This window comes from Toxotes jaculatrix, chromosome 16 (genome assembly GCF_017976425.1).
Source record: "Toxotes jaculatrix isolate fToxJac2 chromosome 16, fToxJac2.pri, whole genome shotgun sequence".
NCBI lineage: Eukaryota > Metazoa > Chordata > Actinopteri > Toxotidae > Toxotes > Toxotes jaculatrix.
Genome location: NC_054409.1, coordinates 22,494,547 through 22,522,229, shown reverse-complemented (window position 1 = coordinate 22,522,229; position 27,683 = coordinate 22,494,547). Strand labels below are relative to the sequence as shown.

The following is a 27,683-nucleotide window of genomic DNA, read 5'->3' as shown; positions in this document are numbered from 1 at the left end:
GGTGAGGAAAAGTTCCACTGACTCACAGCACAGCTCGTATTGTTCAGCCCGGATTCATCTGAAATCAGTTCTACCTCGATGGAAGAAAAGAAGACCCGCGTCCGTCTCTGCAACAGTAATTCTCTCTGCTTTTTATTTACACAGAAAGTGGCTCAGAAAGCTTTTCATTAATACAGAACGATGCACCATCCTCTTACTTGTTTTGGAATTAGCAGTGTGTACACCTTATTAGCACCTTTTAATTAATGCCACAGCTTTTGTCTAAAGCTGCTCCACTGTGGCAGTTTCTTGTAAAATCTTGTGACAACATTATTTAATGGAGATCGCACACAGAACACTCAGGATCTCTCTGTTTGTGTATCTTAGAACAAAGCATTCTCATTAGGAGAAGGTGAGGTGACGATAGTGACTTTCAGAACAGCAATGCAACGTTTTAGCACAAGCTTATTTGTGATAATTGCTGCGCAAGCTGTCGGGCAATGGACGTTTTCAGTTCCTTTCGGAGCAGCTACCCATTATCCTCCAGCAGTTTGGAACTACAGGGGCAAAACTTTTTCCTTTTGGAAAGTTGCCCATTCATTCATCCAGCAGATCTGCAGTAACACCATCATTCATTTAAAATTGCGTTTGTCATCGTGTTTCTACCACAAGTTTTGCTTTCCTTCCTGTTCTGCATCACAATGACAAGTTGAAATTTAGCAGATCACGGATGATGGTTGCAGGTTTAAGAAGTAAGACAAAGGTGCAGAGCAAATGAGAGCAGGGGCTCTCGGCAGGTCTACAGGTGATGGAGACACAGAGGAGCTGAGCTGAGGCAGAAAATTGGTTTCACCGCTGAAGAGCCACAGAAGAAAGGGGTTTGGAGATTTCCTGACTATCTGTTCAGCATGAACAATGTGGTCAGCAAATGTCAGCCAGAAGTAGGATGTATTTCATACTTGACCACAACAACAAAAAAAAAACTCATCAGCCTTAAAACTACAACTCAATAATCTCTGTGTGTGGCTAACCACTGACAGTAACTCCATCTGTAGAGATCTGTGCTGAAATTCATGAAGTACGGTCGACAGCATCTGTTGTTTGAATTTCAGCATGAAAAGAGTATGTAACAGAGCTTACAGTCAACAGCCTCTCTGTGATATCCTGTTGCAGCTGATGCATCTGGGCGGCGCAGCAGCTTCGGTGCCTTAGAGCCGAAAATGCAACAGGCTGCGTTTTCGTGCTGACGATGAGAAATGGGAACGGCATCTAACACACGGGTCAACAAGTCCGGCGCCAGAATACTGAGCTGCCAACAAATACAAACTTTGATTAACCAATCAAAGTTTGTATTTGTTCGGTTATTTGATTGGACCCAGCAAAAGACTTCCAGTTATTAAGGTCAGCCTATAAATAGGTTCCAGTAATCGCTCAACTAGAATGGCTCATGTTGAAAACAGCTTCACACATGGCATAGTCTAAAAGGTACGATCCATCAGCCACAAATAAATACCCCCCCCCCCCCCCCCCCAGCTGTAATACCAATCAAGAGAAGTCAATACATCTGTCTTCAGAGACATGAGGGTGACCCGACACTCACTTTTCCCCTTTTCAAGGTGATGAATTAGATAAAAGGTGACAATCGTTCAAATAAACTGCAGCTATGATGAATCTGAAGCACTCATATCAACTTTGTCATATCCAAACACCATTACTATGGTTACCAAGGTCACTAGAGGCTGCAGCGCTCTAAATATAAACCGGTGCAGTTGGTGATCTCACAGCAGATCACCATTAGTAATGGCTCACCTCTATTACAGCAGGTGCCCCCTCTGGTGAGGTGGCAGCGAGAGCAGCGAGGTGTCGTGGGTAAATCTTTCTCCTCCGCCATGAAATATATCAAACTAAACCAAAATCAATAGTCCGGGGAGTCTGTTATGCCTCCACATGGCTTAAAAGCTGTAATTCATCTGATAAATCAATGGCCGAGAATCACCTTTAATAATCGAGTGAACAGAAATCTAACCAACCAGCCCAGGGACAGTTTAATTCTCTGCACACATCCTGTCTTTGGACCAACATCAGACCAGAAGCGAGTTCATCCACTTTTTGATTCAGACATAAACATCTGATTCAAACAAAAAGTCCACCATCTTTTTTAAATGGATATTATTATGTCTTTCAGTTAAATATCTTAATACGAACCCCAAAACAATTTCTGAGAAACTCACAAAGTGACAAATTTAAAACTTTGGAGGGAGTTTCATTGGAAAAATCTCTCAAACAGGTGAGTGCTACACGCATCCTGTCTCAGGTAAACTTTGGAGTGAAATGTTGGAATTGCATGAATAAGCTCCACAGAGGCCATCTTTGGGGTGTTTCCAGATAAAATGAAAGACGGGGAGGAGTGGGGGGGTCTATTTATTGCACATACTGCTGGTAACTGCCCAAAAAAAAAAAAACCCATAACACTGAACCAGCTCAAGAAAACACCCAACCCACGACAGGTGGTGATCAGTAATTAAAAGAATCTACACAGGAAGAAAACGACTTTCATGTAGAGATTACAGAATGTGCAATTCATAGGGAGATAGTTTAGGTGAAGGCAACAGAAGAAGCTGGCTCTTACTTGTGAGGACTGCACGCTTGAGAGTGGCAATGTTGTGGCTATCAAAGTAATCAGTCAGTCTGATTGTCCCAGATTTGTCTTCGGTGTGTTCGTTCTTGTTCACTTATTGTATTTATTCTTTTTTTATGTTGTGTTATTTTTCATTATCGTCAACACATTTGAAACGGAAACTTAAATTATCGTATGCTAATTCTATTTAACTAAGCTGATTCACCTCAGTTTACAGCTGGTCTGCCGACACTGACTCAACACACGGTACACAGATTGAAAAAAATGTGGCTGAGGAGCAACAGAATATGTGAAACTCAAAAAAACAACAAGAACCTCATGCTGCTGTTTTAGGGAATCACTGGAAAATGTGTTTATGACGCTGGTTAGACTGAGCAGACTAAACAACTAACAACTCAAGTCTTTATGAGTCTGCACTAACATTGTTATGAGGCTTATATTGCATGGTGATCCTGTTAACCAACATATGAACCCAGTCAATTTAAAGCAGAGGGTTTGAGAACATATTTGCAGGTACTTACAAACTGCCTCTTCTAGGAAGACTCAGCTCTTTCTGTAAATGAAAAGAGAAGAATTATAAGTACAAAAATTCAAAATGTTTACACATCAAAATCACATCAAACTTTAAAGAGTAAAATAAAGAAAGTGAAAATGAAGAAAAATGCTGAGATTCTGTTAAAAAAAAATATAATAAATATATAAAATGAACCACCCACTACTCTGCTGCTGCAGATTTACAGCTTCACAAACAGCTACCATATGGAAGGAGATCACAGAGCAGGTGTGAAACTGTTACCTCCCATCACAGACAGCTGGGAAAGAAGTTTAGAGACTGCATCTGGATTTAAAACTGCTCCCTTAAATCGCATAACGGCTGAAGCGAGTGAACACGAAGGCCAATGGCAGGACACCGTCTCTCCCAGTCCCATTTCCCTCTTAAATAAAACGGCATGGAAATAAAAAAATTTAATTAGAAAGTGGAAGTTAAATCCTGATTAATTAATTCTTTGAGAACCCAATTTCTGTGATGTGAAAAAAATGGAAACGTAAAGTTCCTTTTACACCTAAATCAGGTGTAAATGAAATTCATGGTACGACAGTTAGTTACACAAATACAGCTGAATTTCACAGTCGGCTTCTGTGTTTAGCTTCTTTTAGTCTCTTTAAATATAATGCTGTGTATATGCTGCTGACAGAGATCAGAGTTTGCTCTCTGCGCTGACACCGTCCAGCAAAAGCAGCAACAATGCCCTCATTGATTTCTTGAGAGATTATGCTTTCTCACAGGCATGTTACAGCAATACTGCTGGCAGACATTTGCAGTATTGCAAATTCTTTGCAGTCATTACACATGTTTGACTCATTATGTCAACACAATGTCTAAAGGTCTCACAAACTCTCTCTGTATGTACATGGTGGATATTGAGCATAAAATACAAAGAGAGGATTAATTAAAATATATTTACATTTTTCCTTTTTTCCCCACCACATTAGTCTAATGAACCTGTTTCCAGGCTAAAAGAGATGCAGTTGTATTGTAACACAATGACAGAGAAGGATTTACAGTAATGTAATATACATTAAATGAACGCAGTGGAAACAGAGCCCTGCTGGTTTTCACTCTCCTCCTAAGATATAGCACAGAAAGCAGCCACAGTACAGTGAGACTGAATCAGAACATCTCATTAAAAGTTATATCAGATCGATAAAACTGTTTCTACTGACTGACCCACAGAGTCAAACCGTGTTTAGACCAATAAAAATGCTGCAAAACATGCGTGTTATTGAATAAATGTAAATGGCGAAGCTGAGACTGTTGACATAAACAAACTAGAGCTATATATTAGCATACTGCAGATACTGAACAGTTCTTTAAAAAAATAATTTCATCCTCATCAAAAGCATGTTTGATCAGTCATTAAAAAATATCATTATCTGATTTTTTGGATTGTTACAGCCTCAAACCTGAAGTATTAATCAGGCTATTAAGCAAACTAATAAACTAAGTACATGTACAACATGTTGCTGGTTATTTCTTGTAATGTTGCCTCCTGTTGAACTCAGCGTCTTAGTGACTTTAGCTGCCTTGTGCTGAAAGCACAGTTGGAAAATGGCGTGTGCTCTTTCCATCGGGTAAATCCAGTGGCTACAAAAACATAAAGAGAGAACTCGGCAAGCATTTTATTTTTTCCCCCCTAAACATCACTTTCAGTGTGTGAAGCCGTAAGTACGGACAACACCTCGAAATGTGTTATTCAGCTCCTTCACAGAAATTATATGACACATTTAAAAAAAAAAAAAAAAACACATGGCAAAGAGCATATTTCTCTGAAAGCTGCCGGGAATGAATAAGTAAAACACATCGGACCACAAACGATGCTGCTGCTGCTGCAGCATCTGCTGACGTGCCAGGGCCACATGGACGACGGTGCAAGCCATGATCAGCATCAGCCACAGTGACTGGCAAGCACACTGTACAGATCGCGATATGCCCATTAAACTTAACAAAACTATGGGTTTAATTACAATAGTTTGTTGTGAGGAAGGAGGTTATTTTATTACCCCCACAACATTTCCCCGTGCTGCTCTCTCCACTGATCTGCCCTCCTGCTTTAACAGAGGACCAATAAATAACCAGACACTGGATCTGTGTTGTTTTGTTACTACAAATCCCACCGATTTGACCATTAGATGTCTCAGTGTCTAATAATAACCTGATAAGGGCGAGGTCCTTTGTCTGAGACAGTGCAGGACACTGAGTTGATGTGAATTGGCTGCTCCAGTCAGCAGAAAAAGTGCTAAGCCCCACTCTCCCTCTGCTATCAATTAGGGCTTAATGTCTGGCTTTCCCTGCTGCCTACAGAAGACCAAGGGCGGAGAGTTTCCTTGGGAGACATGACCGCAGCTCACACAACACTAATTATCATCAGGGAACGGCCTACACTGACGGGATATCCACCAATCATGGCGCGCCAAATCACAGCGTGAAGTGTGTAATAAAGACAACATGAGAGCAAAGACACGCCAATAATAAACAAATTCACGGTATGAATGTGAAATGATTTCAAGAAAAAAATTTACACAAAGTGAAATAAATGATGCTCGACACTTTCCTCAAACAGACACAAACTCTAACTCTCTCTAAGGTTTTTTCTTTGACTCAAAATTAGGTTTCCACGTATAAATAAAGCTGTTTGCACGATCCCCCATTCCCACAGGGATTCACAGGTAACAATAGATGAATGTCTTAACACTGAAACAGAGATGTATTAAGTTCCTGCTGATGTAAACTTCTATTCAAAACAAATTCGGTGAGAGACTGAATAGGAAGAACTTTATTTTGCATCTCTCACCTGTTTTTCAAATGCTGAACATAAATTCAAGTATTTACATTAAATGCTATTATCTCTGACAGACTGAGGAGCCGTCAAATGGGCAAGACAAACTACAGAGTAACGGCATGAAACCCTTTCATCTTGGACGTTGTCAGTCAGGAGGACAAACCGCTGTTGAAAGACAACCTTGTACATTTAATCATTTGTTTATCCGGTAATCTTTTCAGTGCTTGAGAGATAACAATTCTGACACGATGAACCTGAAAGTGTTTATTGTTCCACAGGGTAAATGTCAACGAATGACTTCTAGCAACAACATTTCATCTAAAAGACACCACATCAAAGTCACGGCACTGCTCTTGTAAAAGGCCTATGTGTAATGCTTCATTAATAATTCTCCTTGATGTATTAAGGATTTTCCTACATCTCGAGATCAAACGTGTACTTGGTTTTACCGTGATTTGCTGCTGACTGGCAGGAAAATCCCTAAACTCATATTAAATCATAACGTCGTCAAATCAACACCTCGAGTGACATCAGAGTAAGTATTTGTACACGCAGACGTCTTCTGTGCTTCAGTACATTCAATTTGAAATGAAGTAATGGAGACTATATGAAAGTCTCAGCTTTAATTTGAGTAGATTTATGTTAAATAGAAGAAGAACTGCGTTGGAGATACAGATTGAAGAACCGTCGGGACTGAATATTCCCGTAACCTTTCCCATTGCATCTGAAGTGCTACTTCAGTATGAGGATCACTGACCAGGTCTGCTGGACCACTCTGTAATAAGAGGCTCCACTGATTCAGTATTGGCAACCTTCATCTGGCAGTCAGCAAACTGCAGCCTAGAGCTACGTGCAGTTGTGATAGTGAGGAAGAAGGTGAGCCGACATGACGGTAAGCTTAACTTAGAACCAAATGAAATTCAGACAACTGATTTGTGTAACTGTATCACTGTCCTCTCCTCCCTCCTTTTTCCTTTGACTTACATTAAATTGTGACAGATGATGAGCATATTCTTTAAACTCTTAGGAAACGTCGCTGCTTGATTTGTCCTCGAGCAGCAGCTGGAATCGATCAAAGTTTACTTACTTCCACTCAGTAAACATGAATCATAAAAGGCAGCGAGCTGAAAGCTGCACACTGACTGTAGAAAACACTCTGAATTATTGGGAAACAGGCCCCGGGCCCACCGCCATTACGTATATAAAGTATACTGAACTGCTCATGGGTACACCACAAGGACCACAAGGATAAAGTAAAAAAAATGTTATTATTATTATTGCTATGACTATAAATCTCTGTTGCAAAAGAAACGTGACAAAGCATTTAAACGTTTTGCGCATTTATGGGATGAGCTCAGTTCGGCGGTTTTATACTTTAAAGAATACAGATGCCTGTTGGTCTTCAGAGTGACCACAGGAAAAACAAAAGAATCTTAATTAAAGCCTTCAGTCAAAATCAAATCTTAGCTTCGTCTAATCTAAAACGCTGCTTCGAAAGCCGGAGACCTCAAGTTTATCTGGAGATTAGGAGAGGTCGAGCGGATCAATAAAACCAGTTATCTGCTCCCAACACGTGTGTCGTACGGGAAGCAGACAGACTATACATTACGGGCCTGATTGAAGATCTTCCTAAAGTGCATACATTGACCTCAGGGTAGCACGAGCCTGGACATTTATAAACCACCAATGACTTGAATTTTGATCATACGTGGGCACACGAGTTGACTTATATTAACCGTAACGACGACTTGGGTAAACCCAAACCTACTGTCCAAAGTAATATTTTCCACCATTATGCCCGGCTCCATCTGAAAGATATTGATTCCTGGACGAGCAGGGAAAGACTCGACAGCGAAGCACATGGACGCTGTCAGAGAGCTTTGCTGATTAAATCTGCTGGCATCCTCACATTTCTCCTCGTAGCAGGACGTTAAGTGTCAAAAACGTCTCATCCGATGCTGTAAGAGGGGAGAAAATTCATTCTGAGACTGGCACTGAGCATAATGACTCCGTGATTTGATGATCCCTCCTTTTTAATGAGGAGCTCCTTCTAATGCCACAGTAATAGAATCTCAAAGCCAAATCACATGAATGAATATATCCATAACTGTATCTGGTCTGATGATATATTACTGTTCATCTGTGTTTACACATTTCACTGCTGCTGCGCGTTGTCTTGTTGTTTGATGATTGCCACTGGTTGTTAATGAGGTTCTGTTTGTCAAAATGTCAAATGTATACTGTCGATGTTACACCACATTAGTAACTGGCACTCGCACGTAACAGATGTCCTCGCTCACTGTTGAATTGTTGACTGGTTTCTGTCGATGTTTGACAGAAGTGACGCACAGACTCAGACAGCGGACAGGACGAACTGCAGGAGATGACACAGGATTCGCCAACGGGAACAACTAAAGATGTCGGTCCAGTTTGACCGGCAGGTACTGCAAGGACATCGGAAAGATGTCAGCTCCAGTAAAAGGCAGATGCCACAAGTTGTATAACAGCAAGACAATGGCAACAAAAGAGGGGAGGGAAAAAGGGCTGCTCCATCAGCACAGAAAACAAATTTTTCTTTTCAATTTGCAAAATTAACTTTCACAGATACACGTTCAGCAGATTGCTGTTTATCTAATAAAAAGTTGTTTACCAGAAAGAATGTCCTCCTTGGTAAATTAAAGCCAGTGAATGTGTGAATGAAGAGGCAGTATAGCAATTACAGTTAACATTTAACATGGTCAATAACATGTCCAGGACAATAACAAGCTTAGCTTAGGAGAAGAGTCGTATGCAGATACTCTTAAGTAGTTTGACTCTCCCTCGGTTTGTAAGTCAGATCAAATATAGATGAATTAATGGTTTATATTTCAGTATTAATCTGCTGGAGGAGCAGAGAGCCGAGAGGCAGCTCCCTGGATCCACACCAGAGGCTGCTATTGCACACAGTTCTACACACTGTTAACAACAGTTTTACTTTCTGTGTTTCAATCACACTGACATCTCCTCTGCAGCATAAATCCAGCATGTTCATAAATGTTCATATTGTTCTTTTGCAAATGGGTTTGAACCATCAAGTGGTTCAAACACCCCCGCACCCCCCACCCACCCCGCACCCCCACCCGTTCTGGTTCCTGCTCGGTGTGTTTGGCCCCTGTAAGAGCCTGGCATTCTATTCAATATGATTTCCCAGTGATGACGAACATTTTCTTTTTGCGATTATTCTTCCTCAAGGAACTTCACCGTTTAACTTGACCCCCTTTCACAGAATCAATGAAGGGCTGATGGAGCTGAAAGAAACGCGCCGTCTCGCACAAGGACACTTCAGCGGAGAGGCTGTTTACGTCTTCTAAAGAAATGTCTTATTCACTCGTCCCTCTCAGATGAGAGCTTTTCTTCAGCGCTTCGGTTGAAGTCCTTGTTTCGGTCAAATTAGCACAAAAACAGTATTGCAGTGACTGCCTCTTTCATGGGATTATCATTAAAAAAAAAACTGTTATGTTAATATGAACAGTATGTATGGTCGAGCCCTGAGGAATGTGCTCAGAAATGTGCAAGCGCATGGCCTTTCTGGTGCCGCACCATCACGTTTTGTCAGCCAGGCTGCATCTCACCAGCTGGCTCATACCACTTCACACAAACGGCTCTTTGGAGACACACAATGTCACTGCACCTGTCTGGTTAGCCACCTTTTATTACGAGGCAGGGTTAGACGGATGTCAGCGGTACGGTAAAGCTCTCAATGCGGTGCAGCAGCTTCCGACAGGCTGCTCCTAATTAAGATGAAGGACATGTGTATCACAGGCATCATTAAAATCTACATAAATCCTACAAATTTTATATAATGAGGGAACATGGCGGCTATGAGCAGTCACAAACCAGATTACAAACCCAATGAGACACCAGAGATGTAAGCACAAATTAAAGGTAATCGTCTTATCGGAGACACTGAAGACGAGAACAGAGGTGCTTGTTAAACCTGAAAGTCAAATAACTTCTGATGTGGCAGGATCATTGCTTTAGATACAACAGCTGCAACAGCAGCAAACACATCTGGAGGATTATTTATTCACTTATTTGTCAAATAAGAAATTGACCATCCAGCACATGAATTAGAAATAACATCGCATCTGAGTAACGTACACAAGTCTACCGACGTGCTGCGAACTCAAAACAACCGAAGTAATTACTTTTATGGAGAAAGCAATTACAGGAGTGCATCACATCCCCCTGCCAATGCTCCACTCAGTCTCCTCACCACATCTACAAAATAAAAGCAAATAAAGGATACCAGAGAATCAACATCCTACAGTATTTATTAACACAACAACAACAACTACATCATATACATATAACTTCAGCTTATTCCATTATGTTTTAATTGACATTCCTGCTTCAGACAAGCAAACACAAGAAGCTGAGAATCCTGACAGACACTCATACTGAGCTGAGCTGAACAACACACTTCAGCTGAGCAATTTATTTAGAGAACTCATTAATGGGTCTGATACTGGGAAACAATAATTCTCCTGCGTATCGTTGGTGAGTCTGCGGTTGTTTTCGACAAGTCTAAAAATAAACTCTGCACCCTGTCACATTCATTAGGCATCAACATGCACACTAAAGCTTTCTCTCTTAGTTCTTCGTGATTGACGATAAAGTCCAAAAAAAAAAAAAATCTGGCAAATGACTGAATTCCATAGTAAACGTTTTTTTTTTTGGTAGCACAAACGTGCACATATAACATCTGTTTGTTTTTTTTGTACTTCCTATAATTGGATAATTATGAAAATGTTTCTCCTCAAGTAGTTTTCCCACACAAAACCGAACCTGAGCCAATAATGCAGAACAGCAAAAACACCATGAGGATAAATATTTTGAGATGCCATGATGTGGCATTAAAGGAACAGTTCGACATTTTGGCAACTAGGGTTTTCTGTAAGATGACACCACCACCACTCTAATTCCTGTCACGGCTAGTGGCCAAGACATAGTCCTGCACATGAAACTGTAAAAAAAACAAAACAAAAAAAACAAAAGGCAGAAAAGTGCTTAGGGCGAATGTAATGATGAAAGATCTCAACATCCGTCACTTGAGGTCACACACAGACACACTCCCTACTGTAAACCGCAGTCCACTTCTTACCATCCACATCCCATCCCATAAACAAGGTCTGACTGGGATGATGTCACCCCTTCCTGGCCTGAGAATGAATAGGAAGCTGTGGAGCTGAACCAGCTATACTCATTTGCCTGACAAACTAACTTCCGTGTTTCCTTTTGAATGTGAAAGTTAGAGCGCCGCGGCACGCCTGTAGCCACAGGAGCGACCGTTGTGTTTGGTTTCGCTGCGTGTTAGGGCACATAAAGAAGTCCTGTGAAGAAGAAAGAGCACAAGGGAGGAGGTGGTGGCGTCCAACAAAGGAAGAGGGAGATTAGGACAACTGTGCACCAAATTACTGTTTAGAAGCTTTTGACAAATACAGTGTTGTAAAATGTTATTGGTTTTTCCTGGAGAAACTCATTAAGACCATGAAAAAAATAAATAAATAAAAAACCAAAGAGCAGAAATTAAATGTCAGCGTTTCTGCTGTCTAATTTTCACAGAGATCCATAATCACAGAGAAACACATTGACACCAAATTAAGTGAACATGAAAGTCAAACGTTACCAGCTCAATTCTAGAGATTTGCTCGACGGCTAAATAAATAAAGTTCTCAAACAAGCTAAAGTTACCTTTGTTCATTCTTAAATGAACGACGGATCATAAAAGCAGTTTTACTGGTTTAATTCATCTGCCATAGTGCAGCATAATTAAACGGATTACAGGGAGATTGTCATGAAAAACACATGCAATAGTTTGAGCTGAATTTAAAAAAAGGTTTCCTTCTCAACATATTTATCATTTACACTGTAAGTGGCCCAAACTAGAGTCAGCGAAATGATAAATCAAGTCCAATTTATGCTTCACTGTAACACCTACTTTGTCGGCTCGGCTGGAGGAAATGATGTCTGAAAAAAAAAAAATCACATGAAATGTGTAATTTCATATTTCAGAACACTCCGTCCTCCCTTCCCACTTTCATTTATGTCTCATGTTATTGCAGCGTGATGGCAGGAATAATTTGATTCGGTATATCATACGTTACGAGCGGTGTCCTGAACTGAGCTCACGCTTCAATCAAGATTTCTGACAGAAAGGCAAAAGCCTCAACGTGCATCCCATTATCATGAAAAGTCGATAAAGCTCAAGAAAGCCCTTCGCACTTCATACAGTAATCAATCTTGCTCAGTGAATACACAGCTCTCATTCCCCCTGCTGGCAGCTAACACAAATTAAATGTGACAAATGATTCAAGGCTGTTTAAAAAGTAACGCGAAGCCACAGCCACACAAACTATTCTTTCCAAATCTGCGCAGAGAAAACAAAGTAGTGAAGATTAAAACATTTGCAGCCCGATTTCAGTCAACTGTGAGTGAATATCCTCATCATCCTCTTTGGTAATTCTACTAGAAACTGTCTGCACAGTTCTGCCAAGAGATTCTCTCACATACGAGACACAAGCACACATCAACAGCAGAGCCAGAATGTTGCTCACTCTGTGCTGCCAAGTGTTAACACAATCAGGTCTCAAAGTCCTAAATGTGCTCCGCTAAAAGAGCAACCGACACCACACATGCCCCGCACACACAGGCACGGGCTCGTTTGCTTTCCTACCTGTAGCCCTCGTCTCCTCAGAATGCTGGACTCGTCCATGGCAGAGAGCTCCGGCTTATCATGCCTCCCTACCGGTACAGAGCCACGCTGCACTGCCTCGCTCCTGCCTCCTGCTCGCTCCCTCCCTCCCTCAGGCTAAATCTGATCTTAGCAGCTGCTAAACACTTCCATCAGAACTTATCTGATTGGAGGGGGGCAGTCAGCTGACACCTCCTCTTGCTCCTCTCCTCTGTAACTTCAGGAGTGAAGGAGAGATGGAGCGAGAAAGAAGGATGGAGGAAGAGAGAGAGAGAGAGAGGGAGAGAGAGAGGGAGGGGGGAGGACCAGGGAGAGGATAGGCAGCTCTAATTTAGCGTAGCAACGGGTGGGGGTGAGCGAGGGGGGTGTCGTGGGGGAGCACCGGGGACAAGTGGGAGCCCCAAGACTCATTTCTCTGTGCAGCCACGCTTTTTGGGCACCCCAGGTGACCATGAAAATGAGAGGATATCCTTCCCAGCATTGTTCTGCCTCGACCCCAACAATGAATCTGGCATCCTGTCTGCGGCAGGCAGGCTAACACATCTCCTGGTCTTAATGCAGTCAATGAGTCACATGAAGACTGCACAACACACACCTGAAGGTTAGTCCGGTGGCGGGAACATGACGCCTGAGACCACAGCTCACACTGACTGCAGAAAAGAAGGGGAAAGACAGAGCACTGCATGTGGAAGAGGGAGAAAATAATAGGCAGACATGCCGCTGAAGTAAGAAACAGCTCCAGACCTTTGAAACCCGGTGAGAGAAATGTCACACTAACTGTTTCGGGGCCAATTTGTACGTAGGCAACGCTTCCTTCATTCCAAACCACCCAATACTCAAATCATTATCGTGCTGAAATCAATCGCACGTCCCCACGCAAACCTGCCATGTACACAACTGAATATCCTGTGTCAATTTCCAACAATTTCACGCGCCGCTTCCGTCTCGTACAGCTCCGCACAGAGTGACCACAGATTTTCACACTCTCTAATTCAGTGTCCCCGCACCCTCCTGAATGATAAACATTCGGAAAATAAGTTGTTTCCAATGCCGCGCTGCCAATTCTATCCTGCAATTTTGCATTCTGTTTCAGTCTGTGTTTTTCTTTGCCCCCCTCCCTCCTCTTTTTTCACCCTCTCTCACTCATTTCCATTCACTGTGGTACTGCTCTGTGAATATTAAGTGGGCCCCTTCCATTCTCCTCATCTCCAGCCAAGCTCAAATGATTTCTCTTAGAGAGTGTGGCCTGGGTGGGATGATAGATACCCACGACCACGGTCGGCGGAGGAGGAGGTGGCAGACAGGTGACCACTGCATCAACTTTTTCCCACCGTGAAACCTGTAAAACAGAAAGCCGATGTGTCGCAGCGGCCGGGGCGAGAGTCGTTTGTGCTGCTGCGCTGTGATAAGAAAGCCGCGAGTAGAAAGCCCAGGACCGTGCGCGAGTCATCGGGCTGTTTTTGAATAAACCCCTTAAAACCTCAGAGGACGAGGATTACAGTAGTCAACTTTTTTTCAGCTTGAACAATGCCCTCCAGATTACCTGAGGGAATTAAAGAATCCTGTTATGTTCAACTGACTAGTCTCGAGTCAGTGCCGCTCAGAGGAACAATTTAGAAAATTCCACACTGGACTAATAATGAAGATGAAAAGCTGCAGGAACACAAGGGAGGGGTCATTTGTCTTATTCAATACAGAAAGTCTCTTTTTCTCTGCTGTATAATTTCTGTAACAAGCACTGCAGCCACTATCCCTGCACTGAAACATTAAATTATTTAATGGAGTCTTAAAATGACAGAAGATTGGATGATTGAAAAAAATCGCCATTTATCAAAGAAAAATATCAAATATTTGCCGGCTCAAGTTTCTAAAATGAGATTTTTTTTTTTTTTGCTCCTTTTCTGTGTTTTATATCAAAGTAAATTGAATGTCTTGGGTGGAAAAGGAAAAAAAAAGCCATTTGTTTTCTTGTGAAAATTGTGACAGGTGTTTTTCACTATTTTCTGGCATTTTTTCATTTTAAATAAATTTAAAAAAAAAAAGTGAGCAGTTATTAGTAAAAAAAAAAAATCCCACAAAGTAAAGCTGCTCTGAGGTGGGTTTCAGGGAAGCCATGAAGGCAGACTGTTTGTGCCAGTGGCCTTGTAGCAGGGCCACAGAATCGCCTGTGGGAAGAGTCCAGGGGTTGTCTGTGACTCATTTCCTCCCGGCAGATGGGCAGCTAAGGTTGTTTCCTCTGCCTCTGGAGAAAAAAGGGAGATCTGGCTCTGAAAGCATGCAGAGAGCGCTGATTGAGCGACCCACAGCCTCTGCTCTGCCTGAGCTTATCAGACCAAGAGGCAACCTGTAGATGTGAGGCAGGCGGAGGACGGACATGGCCTGTGAAGAGCGGTAAGGAAAGAAAGAGTCAATTCCCTCCATACAAAGCAGTGCAAAGAATCCATCTGTCCAAAGCCGAAGGAGTGAGAATATCCAGCCATGATAAAACCCTGCAGAGCCAACCTCCCAATGGATGAGGCGAGTCTTTAACCTTGACAACAAGCACAAAGATAGCAACCAAGAAGAACCAATGGCTGCAACGCATCACTCTCAATTCTTCTCCAGTTTTTCGATTTTGAACAAACTGGAACAGCCGCGTAAACGTATGCATTCACGAGATGAAAAAGACGTCAGCTTGAGTCCACTCTTTCACAGAGACGCAAAGTTTCACTGTGCGTTAACGCTGTGGCGTTCGCGGAGCGGACGACAGAGGCCGAGCGTCTCAAAGCGCAACTGCCTTAGCAAGAGTGACATGAAACAAAAACAAGATATGCTGTCAAATTAAGAGACACAAAGGTCCACTCTGTTGTTTTGTGGGCAGGTAGCTGGATAATGGTACATAGATCTCAGAGAATATAAAAAAAAAAAAAAGACAGCTTGTTCACCGTATATTAACCTGTAGTTCCTTCCTTTGCAACAACAAACTGCTCCAACAAACAGTGATATCAGCAAAGGACATCAGTGACTTCGATTATGAGGGAGAATGAGAGTCCACAAAGGCACAACATCAGGATTATGACAGTCTTATCTCCATATCACACCAGAAGTGAAGTATTGATTTTCTGCCAAAGAGCATCACAGTCAAGAGAGATGTGCCACGCTAGTCAAAGAGCCATGCACACCCAGGGGCACGATGGAGGAGCAAAGAGGAGGAAAAGAGGCGAAAAAGAATAACAGGAGTCCTGTGAAGCGAAGGGAGGGGGGGGGAAGCATGGCTGACAGAACCACAGGGGTCTTAAACCTGCAATGAAGGCACGGATGAGTAGGACAATGACTGATAAATAATAGTCATATTCTTATTATGTGTATTTTACATTATTGAGAACTTGAGCACAGTTTAACTACTGAACAGAGACGTGCAGTCTAATATGGATTATTTGGAACGCATTGTTGTAAAATGGACGTCTCGTCTCGCTGCGGTTTTTAAACACAAAATATCCGACTGTCAACAGCTGTGAGAGATTTCACCCACACAAACCCTTTGGCTTCTTTAGTGACTGGAGAAATTTGAGGCAACGTAAAGTGAGTATTGCTCTGTAACATAATGAGGAACACAATCTCAAATCTTACATCTCAACATTTTCCTGGAAGCAATTTATTGTTTTAAATTTTGGCACTTTTCTAATGTTTCTAGTAAAAAAAAAAAAAATCAAATCAAATAAAAAATACTGCCTGACCAAAAAGTCACATTTCAAAATTGCCCGTTTTTCAAACTGAAAACCGAGCAGCCAATTAAATCTCTTCATACGTGGATATTTCTGCCAAATGTGACTGTGGTCAGAACTGACAACAATCTGAAGCTCGGCGCTCGAGATGCAGCAACACAGTCTGTTTGCTGGCAGCCCTCCATTCATTCACTGCCACTAAGGCCAGGGACTGGTGTGCTCTGCAGTAATATAACCATCATTACAAATGACAAATGCCACCCAGTCTACATAACTAACACGCTGAAGATGCTGCTGGGATCCTATTTTATATTCCGGAATAATTCCCCCAAAACAGAGACAAAGGGACTAACAATGACCAACATTTCCTACTTGAGATTTAAATATCTAAGAGGAAAAGAAAGAGTAGAAGCACCTTTTATTCAGTGGCTAGAAGCTGTGGTGTTTGTGTCTTTCTCTCCTCTCACAAGGTCAACCAATTCACCATCTTTTTTTTTCCTTTTCTCTTTTTCGCTCTGAGGACCGGATAATGCAACGGCTGCAGATGAACCCCTGAGGTGAACTCCAAAAGATGCTGTTAAGATTTAGCAACAGCTCCTGTTTACACAAGACAGTGTCTGAGCAGCAGTAAGCAGCATTTCATTTTCTCATGGCACTAACCACTGAGCCGCCAGGGACATGCAAACAGCGTTAAGAATAAGAATAAGCACAAGATAACATTTGAGCTGCAGACCAGAGAAACATGAAGATGATCCACTGAGATATTTGACCAGATGCTACAGTTTACAAAGGAAAGACTGCAGCGTTACAACATGTGGGGAAAAAATTAGAAACAGGAATATTTACACAATTATCAAAACAATAATGTAAACCTAATCCATTTCTGGGCAGACTTACAGTTACAGTTACACTTATAGTTACAGTTTTGCGTAAGATTTTCATGCTGCCAAAAACAAAAAAACAAAACAAAAAAAAAACAAAACAAAAAAAAAAAGTCCCTTGTGTAAAACTGCAATCTGTGAAAATATTTCTCGATGTTCACAATGAACCTTCTCACGTCGCAGCACCAGTTGTTAATCAGGCTCATGTTTCTTTGGAGGTGGAGGAGGCACACGATGCACCGCACCCCGATGCCCTTCTTAGTGACAAGCCCAATTTCAACCCTGTATCTGTGGTCCCATTTGCTGAATGAGGACTGATATAAAAATTGTATTAGGCTCCTGGGTCCCCACGACCTTACAGCCTCACCTGAGTGAGGAGTACTGAATCTGAGAGCCACAGGTGCACTTTCATATCAGATACCCCGTATTACCAATGTGACCTGATTATACATCTTGGCAGGTGCATGAAAATCCATCTAGACAGACAGAGTTTTTTTTTTTTTTCCATTCATTCCTGGGTACGTGGACAAACCGCATGTGGCCATAGACCCTCTATCCTTCCTACGACAGTGTCCTTGAGCAAGATACTCAAATCCCTATGAACTCTGACCCTGTGTTCTCCGTTAATGACCAGAGAGAAAAAGAAATACACACAGGTATCAGTAAAACACAGCACTGTAAAATTCTGGCAAACTCAGAGATTTATTCGAGTCTTTAAGCTGAAAAACTCAAATGGAATAAGCACATCGATTGGATGGCTTATCCACTGAAGGACAATTATGTTACAGGAAAGCATGCATTCATTCACTCTGGAGAGCACAATAGCCAAAGGGATTAATTTGCGGCTTTTACAAACACAAGGATCTGTTGTAGTTCAGTTCCAAATACTGAAAATACACTAGTGCCCCCCAGTGTAGGGAGTGAGCTGAGATATCTTGTACTGGAAAACAAACCAGCAGTTAGATTTTAAAAAAATGAAGTCATTAAAATCACCTGAAAGGCCTTCAGTTGTTATTTAAAGTCATTAATGTTGTGTATTTCACTCAGTGATCAGGATCGCACACTGTGGTGTCTGCGTTGTGTTATTGGTGTAAACACGGTAACTCATGATGTCATGAGTTAGAGCTCCTCTGGTTCAGGTTACAGCGCCTTTTTCTGGGTCGACCCGCTCAGATCACTAATGGTGCGAGTGTCAGTTAACCAAAATATACCCTCACAGTTACTCTGAAAGCAGCACACAAACACAAACACACACACACACAAGCTTCACATTCAATCTATTACATTAACCTTTTCTCTAACCGATACCACGCACACACGGGGAATGAGTCATAGATTTACAGCATTGGATTAGCCTCTGCTTTTGATCGCATCTCACTCCAACGGGATCACGACAGAGCACCTCACGGTATCTATCCGTGTCATCTGAAAGAACAGAGTACATCCACGCTGAAGGTCGTCTGCCTTCATGACTTCACTCGGTCCAAACTATGGATGCACTCAGGGCCTTACAGAATGTCTTTGACTATTTTTCTGTTTTATTCCTTTTTTTCTTTACATTTTTAAGCATTTAGACTTAAAATGCACGAAAACCTGTAACTTAAACAGGCAGGCAACAATCTAAGTGGTTTTGCTTTTATGTGTATATAGGTTAGACATAGTAAAATTATTTTGTTTGTTGAATTATGATCCTTATATTAATAAGATCACTGCCTAATCCTCACTGCCTAATTTACATTTCTTTAACAGTTTGCTTTAGCAATTACACTTCAGTGCTTGACTATAAGCATTTTTCAACTCAAACAAATATGAAATTAAGGTTCATACAGTTGGAACAGGAATTTAAACGTTCCTGCGGTGCTTTATGTCTCTGTAAAAAAAAAAAAGTGATTTATTTCTAGTAGGATCCAAGCAGAGATTGGTTTACAGGGATCTCTACTGAAAATATGTACATCCATATTGTTGTGGGCATTTTATATTTATTTCACACTACTGTTTGAATTCTGTTATTCTGTTTCCAGGGCTGAACTGTGACAACCACCTTTACCTTTGACCATCTATATCCGTGGGGGAAACATTCAGAAATATCCTCTTGGAAAGTACGCCCAGGTTCCCATAAATGTTCAGATATTGTGGTTCTATGCAAATGATCCTGACCTAACATAACTGGCTCAGTGAAATTCACACAGAGCCGCTTCTGTTTTGACCCAACTCTGTTCAGAGGATGAGGTAATGGCACAGAGTATCGTGATGGGTGGGTGGGTGGGGGTCATGATGTAGGAAGCACTCACCAGGCTGGAGGTGAGGGAGGGGTCCGACTTTCCGAGATTCAGGGAACACATACGGACCAGGTTAGAGATCTCAGATGACGGCTGCCATGCCGTCGGTGTCTGCTGGGGGTTGGTGGGCAGCAGAAGGTACTTTCCTGCAGGGGAACAACAGGATGAGATCAGTTAAGAAAAATACTGACCAGAGCGCACAGAGTTCCAGTGGTAGCTCAAGCCCTCAGCTCTTCCCTTTCATGCTACTTTTCAGATCAGATGGTTTAATTTAAATAAGTTCTCCAGGTAAAATGTGTCCAATAACCATAACAAAAAAATAAAATAAATTTGTGTAGCAGAATATTATTTCCTCTCCCGTTTATTGACTCATAATGCCTCAGATAGTTGGGAACCTCCAGATTAAAATATTGAACTAAAAAATCTGTTGTATACAGTAATTTACCAGACACAGGACCCATTTTTCAGCATAATGAGCAGCTTTGCTTTTGAGTACTTTTAAATACATTTTCCTGATAATACTTAGGGTTTTGAACATAGTGACGTCTTTTTGTATTTTTTACATTAATGTATTTGTACTTTTACTCACATATAGGATCTGAACACTGTCTCCACCACCCTGCTGTTGTCAACAAGCTTTGACACATTACTGTAAAAATCCAAAGTACTGTAAGTCATAGGATAAATAGTGACGCACTCCACAACAAGATGGTAGTAGTGCAGGTCGAATGACGTGCTTGTAACATAAGATAATCCCGGCTGTCCGCTCCTGTTAGGAGTGTAAAGGTGAAGCCCCTGACCCTTTGAAACCAGGCAGGAAGTCAAAGGGTTAAATTAGGCCAGAGGAGGTGAAAGCCCATTAAGAGATCACTGACAATCCTGACATTACATAACCACAGCACCAGCACACCTCAAAGTGTTGTGAAGGTAAGTAAATAAAAAGCACAAACAGGTTTTAACAACAGGAACAGCTGAGTAAGAATATTTTTTTTTTCCATTTTCAGCTCCCAGGCCTGGCAGCTAGATGGCACCAAACGCTGCTTCTATCTTTTATCCACTTTCATCCATCCTCTTTTATCCTGCAACCCCAGGACACCGACACCGAGGCAAGGCAAAGATTAAAACACAGCGTAAACAGCCTCAGCATCTGAATTAGCAGATCACATTGGACCACTGGCGCTCCGTGAAATGAAAAATCATTCGCAGAAGTGTTGTCATCTTTTATCCACGTGTATATTTCCATTTCCTGTTTAAGTAAACACTCCGGGAGACAGGAGGGGATTAACAGTCTTGACACAGTAAAGGAAGGGAACATAAGTAGACTACTGCTACACACACAAAGGGAATTTCTCAAGCTTGTGTGGCCTGAAGCTGCTATCTGCTTTCATCTCCTTTCCTTTTTCTTTTTTTGCATTTTCTGAGACAATGGCACTGAGTCAAATTCAGTCTGCGGCTCATGTAAGAGAACGGCAACCCAATGTTGTATTCTGCAGATTTTAAAAATTCAGAGGATTTCAAAAAAAAAAAGCCTGTTAGGGATTTTGCATGTAAATAATGATTTATGGTATTTTGTTTTGTTCTGCCCTGATAAAATCAGTAACAAGTCATTTAGCTGACAAACAACAACCTGCAGAGATGCATTTATCTCATCCATCACTCAGAGGTGTGGGTGGCGATTTACAGATCTGGAATCAGCATTTTTCTCCAGTGTTTTGTAAATGCAGTATAATAACGTTAAACAAATGCAATGTCTTACATTACAAACACACAGTTTAGGGGTGACAGGGCGAGTCGGGATTTAAGCCGCTAATCATGAACTGCAATGATCAGTGACATGATCTTGGTCTGAGTCCAGCAGGGAACCTGTCTCTCCCTCGGCCTCAGTCATTTCCTGTCATCTTCCTACTGTCGACTCTCCAATAAAGGCATGAAAGGCCCCAGAAAAATAAACAAACGGTTTTAAACTGCAGAAGTTGAAATTCTTGAAGTCTTTGTATTTTCAAAACCCTGCACAGAGAGAGACGTTAAATGACTTCTTAAAATATTTAACAAATCATCTGTGATCACACACTGCAGACCTTTTGTGTGTCTACTATCCCATTTACTACAAAATATGTATGCTACAAATTACTTTTGAACATTTTTATTCAGGACAGTGTTGTGTTTTAGACCTCTGAGAGTCTCTTCCCAACATCCAGGCAGATTCACTGCTTTCTATTTCACTCCCATATGAAAGTAAATCTGCAGACTTGACACTTACCTGAGATAGAAGGGAACAGGAGACACGGTGTCTGCCTTCACTGTTGTCAGATGATAAAGAAATTCTCATGGGGTGAAACCTCACTGGCCTTTATTGTTTTTTGTTTTTTTAATTTCTTGCTTTATTTGAGTTAACACTGCCCCCATGAATTTTAGCCACAAGTGCTGTGCTCTTTCTCACTCCTCTGCAGATGATGATACATACCAGGAAAAAAAAAAAAACTCAAAGACTCAAATACTGAAAACATGCTTTCGGTTTTCTTTTGCAGTGTGCAGACAGAATTTATAGAGGCTCAGGCAGACCTCTACATAATAAATACGGTAAGTTCACATATCCTCACAACCTCACTGTGATCACTGCAGTAAAACCAAGAACTGAAGGGAGACCAAACAGGATGAGGAGGGAAAATTGTGGTTCTTCCTTCCTTACTGGCAAATGTTTTCCTCACTAGAGCCCATCACATCCCGGCATAAAGGAAGTCTCTCGTCAGACACTAATCAACACTTTTAGAAAGTAGAGTATCTAGAGAGTAAAGTTTTTTTTATTCAACACAGGTATTTACAAGGTCAGACCGCTCTGTTCTTGACCATGTGCAGGTGCCCCTGTTTAAAGTGCACCACGCCTGCATGAATTATGATGTGAACTATAACAAAGGAACAAATCAAAAATCTTTACACACAGGGGAAGTGCTATGCTGGATTTCACACTCAACATGTAAACGAGGCTCTGTCTTTCAAGGCAAGTTGCATTAACTCTCAATAAAAGTCTATTTTTTTCTCTTCATCGGGAGAAAAACTGTCTTTATTCCTCTTATGCCTTATATTTATTAAACATATAAAAAAAACAAGTATGTGCCCTAAGGTACCGTCCAAACAGCAAGCACAAACTTGATGTAAAACATCAGCCTGTGGGTTTTTCAGTTTTCTGAATGGAAGTAAACAAGGCTGCAGTTACAACAGAAGAGCCGTCCGTCTGTCACAGTCCAGAGGCAGCAATGCATCTATGCTCATGTGAGCTAGACCCCCGTCCATCTATCCCCGTCCATCGTACAGACTCAAACTGTACACTGAACTATTCACAGTTTGTTGCTCTTCTCTTTCCTAGTTTTCCCAGCTATTAGAGATCTGCTGTTATTGGGAGTTGGCTATATATACTAAATCTGGTAATGCAGCTTGCATTGTTTAACTCTTGGCTGCAGGATTTGCTACCTACCAATCAACTTAAATCACAAATCCTCACACAATTACAATTCAGTGCACCCTCAGCTGACTTCACACATTCCCCAACACAGCAGGCTTCATTATGGGAGGACACACAAAACGTAGTCCTACTGACAGTAAACCAAGTAGTTAAAATGCTTGTTAGCTGACGTATTCTTCCTTATTTCCAGAGACCAAGTGTGGCTGGACAAATCTGAAATCTCTCACCACCATGTTTCCATGTCCATGAGAAGCTGAGAACACTCCGGGAAATTCAGCTGACCTGCTTCATCTGGACTCTGGGGATGTGGTTTGATCAGACCCGAGTGAGAGAGGCCTGGCACCATGAGCAAACAACCCCACAGCTATCATCACATTTTGATATGAATGCAGCTAAATCTTCCAAATGTGTTCCCACTCTCTCTCAAAGCCGTGAGAGAAGCACTGACAAAGCGGCACAGAAGATGAGAAATCTCTCATGTGAAATTACCAAAACCGTTCCAACTGTTCCTGTAGCACCTCATCATTCACGGTGAGAAGATGACTGGGAAAATATATTTTCACTTTCTTTAAATCCACATTAAATGTTGGCAAATACGGTGCTGAAACCTTGAGGCTGCACAGGTTTGGATGAAATCATGTTTGTTGACATGTGTCTGCTGTTTGCACATAATGATGTAATCCCATTGGCTTCATTAAACTTATCTCTGATGCACTTTTGAATGGTGTCCTGCCAAGTGTGACACTGCCATTGTTGCATCCTCTCTTTTTCAGATCCAGGTTTAAGTGACAGATGGCCAGTGTTTATCTCTACTGAAGGCAGAGAGACATTTGAATTTTTTTTTTTTTTTTTAATTTCAAAGCATGTCCTTGAGAATTTCTTTCCCTGAGCCAGCCTCTAGAAACACAGTTTTCAAGTTTCTTTGCTTTGAACTCTGCACATTATTTTACAATCATCCCATCTGCATTGGGAAGGTGGGACGCGTCAGTGAGAGCTCAAAAAACTACTGTAAATAAAAACAAAACTATGTCCGTGGCTGGATATGACTTAAAATAAGAGGGAAACCATGTTTTTGATTTGGGTCAAGTTACTCTTTAGACCCCATTAACGAGCATCTATGTATTTTATAAGTGATAGACGGTCACTAGTTTGTGGCCATTAATGTGATGAGGATTAATATAAATCATTTTTCTCCCTCTGGGGTCGACCACTGCAAATAAATCCTCACGCTGTGGGGAAACTCTAAAGGTGAGAGAGTTTCAGGAGGGAGAGTGAGCGAGCGGTTTGATGAGGGACTTGCATGTTTGGTTACCGAATACTTTAAATGTTTTATTAATGTCTGGTTACATTCAGCAAGATTAACGACAGAGAAGATAAATCAGGCTTTACAGGAATTCTACTGTAAACAGCAGGCTAATATATTTCAACTTTGCAAGACGTTGTCCCAAGTGGACTAAAATAAATAAATCAAATTTCACATGAATCTTATCAAACATGAGAGCCATTAAAAAGCATTTTGAACTGAGACCATATTCAATATTCATACATTGATCATGTGTTTGCCACGTTTAGAAACTCTTATTTACAACTGTATGGAAAATTAAGAAAACAAGGATCAGGAGAGAAGCAGCTGTCGTAGCTGAAACTTTACAAACTTCACACCACAAATGTGCTGGTGTTGCTTATAAATGTGCCAATCGAAGAGTCTCAACCAGCCCACACACACACACACAATGAGAAACTAATACACAGCCCATATATAAAACTATTACCTGTGAGACCACCCCCCAGGCTCCTCCTTCGAACGTGTTTTCCATCCTCACTGAGATGTCGTTTAAATTTGAGAGCAGGACTTAATCCATGAGTCAGGTCTGGGTTACTGGACTTCCTGAGGGACCTGGAGGGAGGGTAGAGGATGTTGTCCAACTAGAGAAGAAGACAGAAAAAAGCAGGTTCTTAATTTTTGCCTGAAAACTGCGTTAAACAATAAATAAACCAGCCATTTACTATCTGCAATGGAAAACATTCATTCTTGAAAATATATGTTTAACACTGATCAAGTATCAGGTGAAACGTCAGAAATGAACACAAGTTAAAAATCTAGGACGACAGAAATTTACAAGAGCCTGTCATGGAGGGAGGATGATGTTAGAGCCACGAGAAACAAAATTGCAAATCTAAAAATCTTAGGCAACCCTAAGGGCAGGGCTCAACTTCTCAAACGGTGTAGGAGGGGTATTTCCCAGGGTGTCCCTCAAATTGTGTTCTTGCTCATAGCTTAGCAAAAAAAAAAAAAAAAAGTCAGTTTCTCAAGCCAAGTCTCGTAAAGTTTCCACACCCATGGTCATTTCATTTTGGATGAGAAACATTTCGGTTGCAAATGCCTAAATCCAGGAACGTGACATAAAAAAAAAAAAAAAAAAAAAATACAACAACACATTACGCCAACCTTTTGTATTCTAAGAAGATAACGACCTTACATGACGCTTAGGCCACATAACAATGCCCAGAGATGTGAGGAAGAGGCCCTCCCTGAGAATACAAAGACATATAAATGGCTCAGAGCATTAGGTGGAAGGAAATACTCTCTGCTTCTCTTCAGGATGAATCATGATCCCAGAACTATTAAGGAGGATTTTTTTTTTTTTTTGGTAGGGTGGCTTGGCCTCTCAGAGGCTGCAGATGTAGAGTAAGAGTGACACAGTACAGTAAATGTTTCTTCAGAAATCAGTTTCAAGATTTCTGTGTGTATCTGTCATCAGAGCTAAAGCCTGAAACTTAAGATCAAACAATCATGGGACAACAGATCGTCTGCAGCGCCGCCGAAAGCTCAAACATCACGATCTCATGACCCTAACATGTCGGAACAGTGTTGTTCATTGTTTTCCTGAAACACAGATAGATGGTAAGGCGGGATATCGCCGCACATATCGACAGTCCTCTGACTGAGCACATGAAGAAGGGTGAGGAAACAGGGAGCCGTTAACAGGACGGTGGAACGTCCATTATCTACGTCTCAGCTATGTCTAAACACAGACATCAATTCTATTTATACTGAGGTAGCACAGACGGTACAGCGCATGGTCACATTTCATTTGGAATGGATGTTTTAAATATACTGTAAGTATTCACAGAAGACGTTTGTTTTATTATATAATCGTGTGCTGTAGAGATGACAATAAAAGACAGAGCATAAACATTTTCCGTGCAGAACACTGAAGAACATGAGCAGACAAACCAGAAACGACGCACCTTTATTAGTCCCACAATGGGGAAACAAAACCAAAAATTTAAATCTTTATACAACTAGTCCACTGAATTCACTGTCCAACAGAAATTCAGCCTTGCTTAAACACTGTACTGTGACTAGTTAGGCCCCAGAAAAAAAAACACCACCACACACCCACCGCCTAATGTTAAGCCAATAAACGCTGCTGAGGCAGAGACGGAGAGCTGCGATACCAAAATGTTCATCTTGTTTCAAACGATAATGTGAAATATATGAAAGTGCACGAGCCAATAAGTGGGAAACAAATAAATGAATGAATATTATCCAGAGGAATAAAATGACTGTCGTGTTGTGCAAACGCTGATCTGTTCTGCAGCCACTGGCTTCCTGTCTCAGTGCTCCTCCACAAACAATTACAGCACAGGCTCTGTTACATCTTAAGCTCAGGACTGAGTTTCACTGCTTTATATAAATCACCTTCTGAATTTTCAAGTGTCACATTTTGTTTGAACATGAGTCCAAAATCCAAAGAAATGTGGTTTAATATCACAGACAAACCAAGTAAAACCTCACATTTTCACACGTGAGAGGCTGGAATTTGTAAGTTTTGACATTTTTTATTTTAAAAATTACTTAAACAATGACACGGTTCAGGTATTAGCAAGCAAATGTTAGTTTTGTCAGGTGCAACAGATACAGTTTATATATATACAGTTTATTTCTATAGATATAAATTATATTTATCTGTACATAAGACCTCGTTTGTGTGGTGTAAACTGTAAATCCTCACTGAGTAAAAGCTCACATGATAACTAAACAAAGTCTGAAGGCATGAACAGCTGGTGCGACTGTCTCCAGGTGTTTAAAGGCAGAAATATCAATATTAATCACAGTGAAATAAGGAATGAACAGATGGTTATGTCATTTAAAGCAAACAGATAATAACTAAGCAGTGCCTCTGTAAGCAGCTTAGAGTTATGCTGTGAAACACTCAGTGGAAAACTCCTGCATCATTGTTTAGAGCCAGAAGCATCTGGTGACAGACAAACAGGTCATTTCGACCTCAACGCCCGAACACCACAGACCATAATGACACACGGTGCATGCGCTATGACCTGATGCAGCTCTGTCAAACGACTGCAGGTCCGTCATGTGTAAAGTTTCTACATCTCAAAGGAAGTTAGAGTCTTTTTTATAGACGTACTGTATTTCTCAATATATTTCAGCCTCCATCGCCTTTCACCATCTTCCTTCCTTCGAGGCTGCGCAAGAGAAATTATTTGCAGTATTTTTATTTGTGCCTTTTGTGTTGGGTTTGCCAGCAACAATGACACAAGGCAAGAGGAGTAAGGTTATGTTGTTTCTGTTTTGACTGTGTTGGTTGTTTAACAGGAAGATCAGACCTCATTAACTATTAGCGGCAGATAACTTTCAACTCA

At 41.3% G+C, this 27,683-nt stretch overlaps 1 protein-coding gene across 6 annotated transcripts in view; it reads right to left on the bottom strand.

The window, feature by feature from the left end:
* mast4 (microtubule associated serine/threonine kinase family member 4) overlaps window positions 1-27,683 on the bottom strand; it is a 76,834-nt gene that overhangs the window by 38,024 nt on the left and 11,127 nt on the right. For 5 of the 6 annotated variants that reach the window (XM_041059218.1, XM_041059220.1, XM_041059221.1 and 2 more), the window contains exons 2-4: window positions 24,788-24,941; window positions 19,568-19,701; window positions 3,139-3,170 (exon numbers count right to left, since the gene is read on the bottom strand). In XM_041059218.1, the coding sequence (XP_040915152.1) occupies window positions 3,139-3,170; window positions 19,568-19,701; window positions 24,788-24,941 (320 nt within the window). Of the gene's footprint in view, window positions 1-3,138; window positions 3,171-12,673; window positions 12,785-19,567; window positions 19,702-24,787; window positions 24,942-27,683 lie in introns of those variants that run through there. The other variant, XM_041059228.1, reaches the window with a different exon arrangement.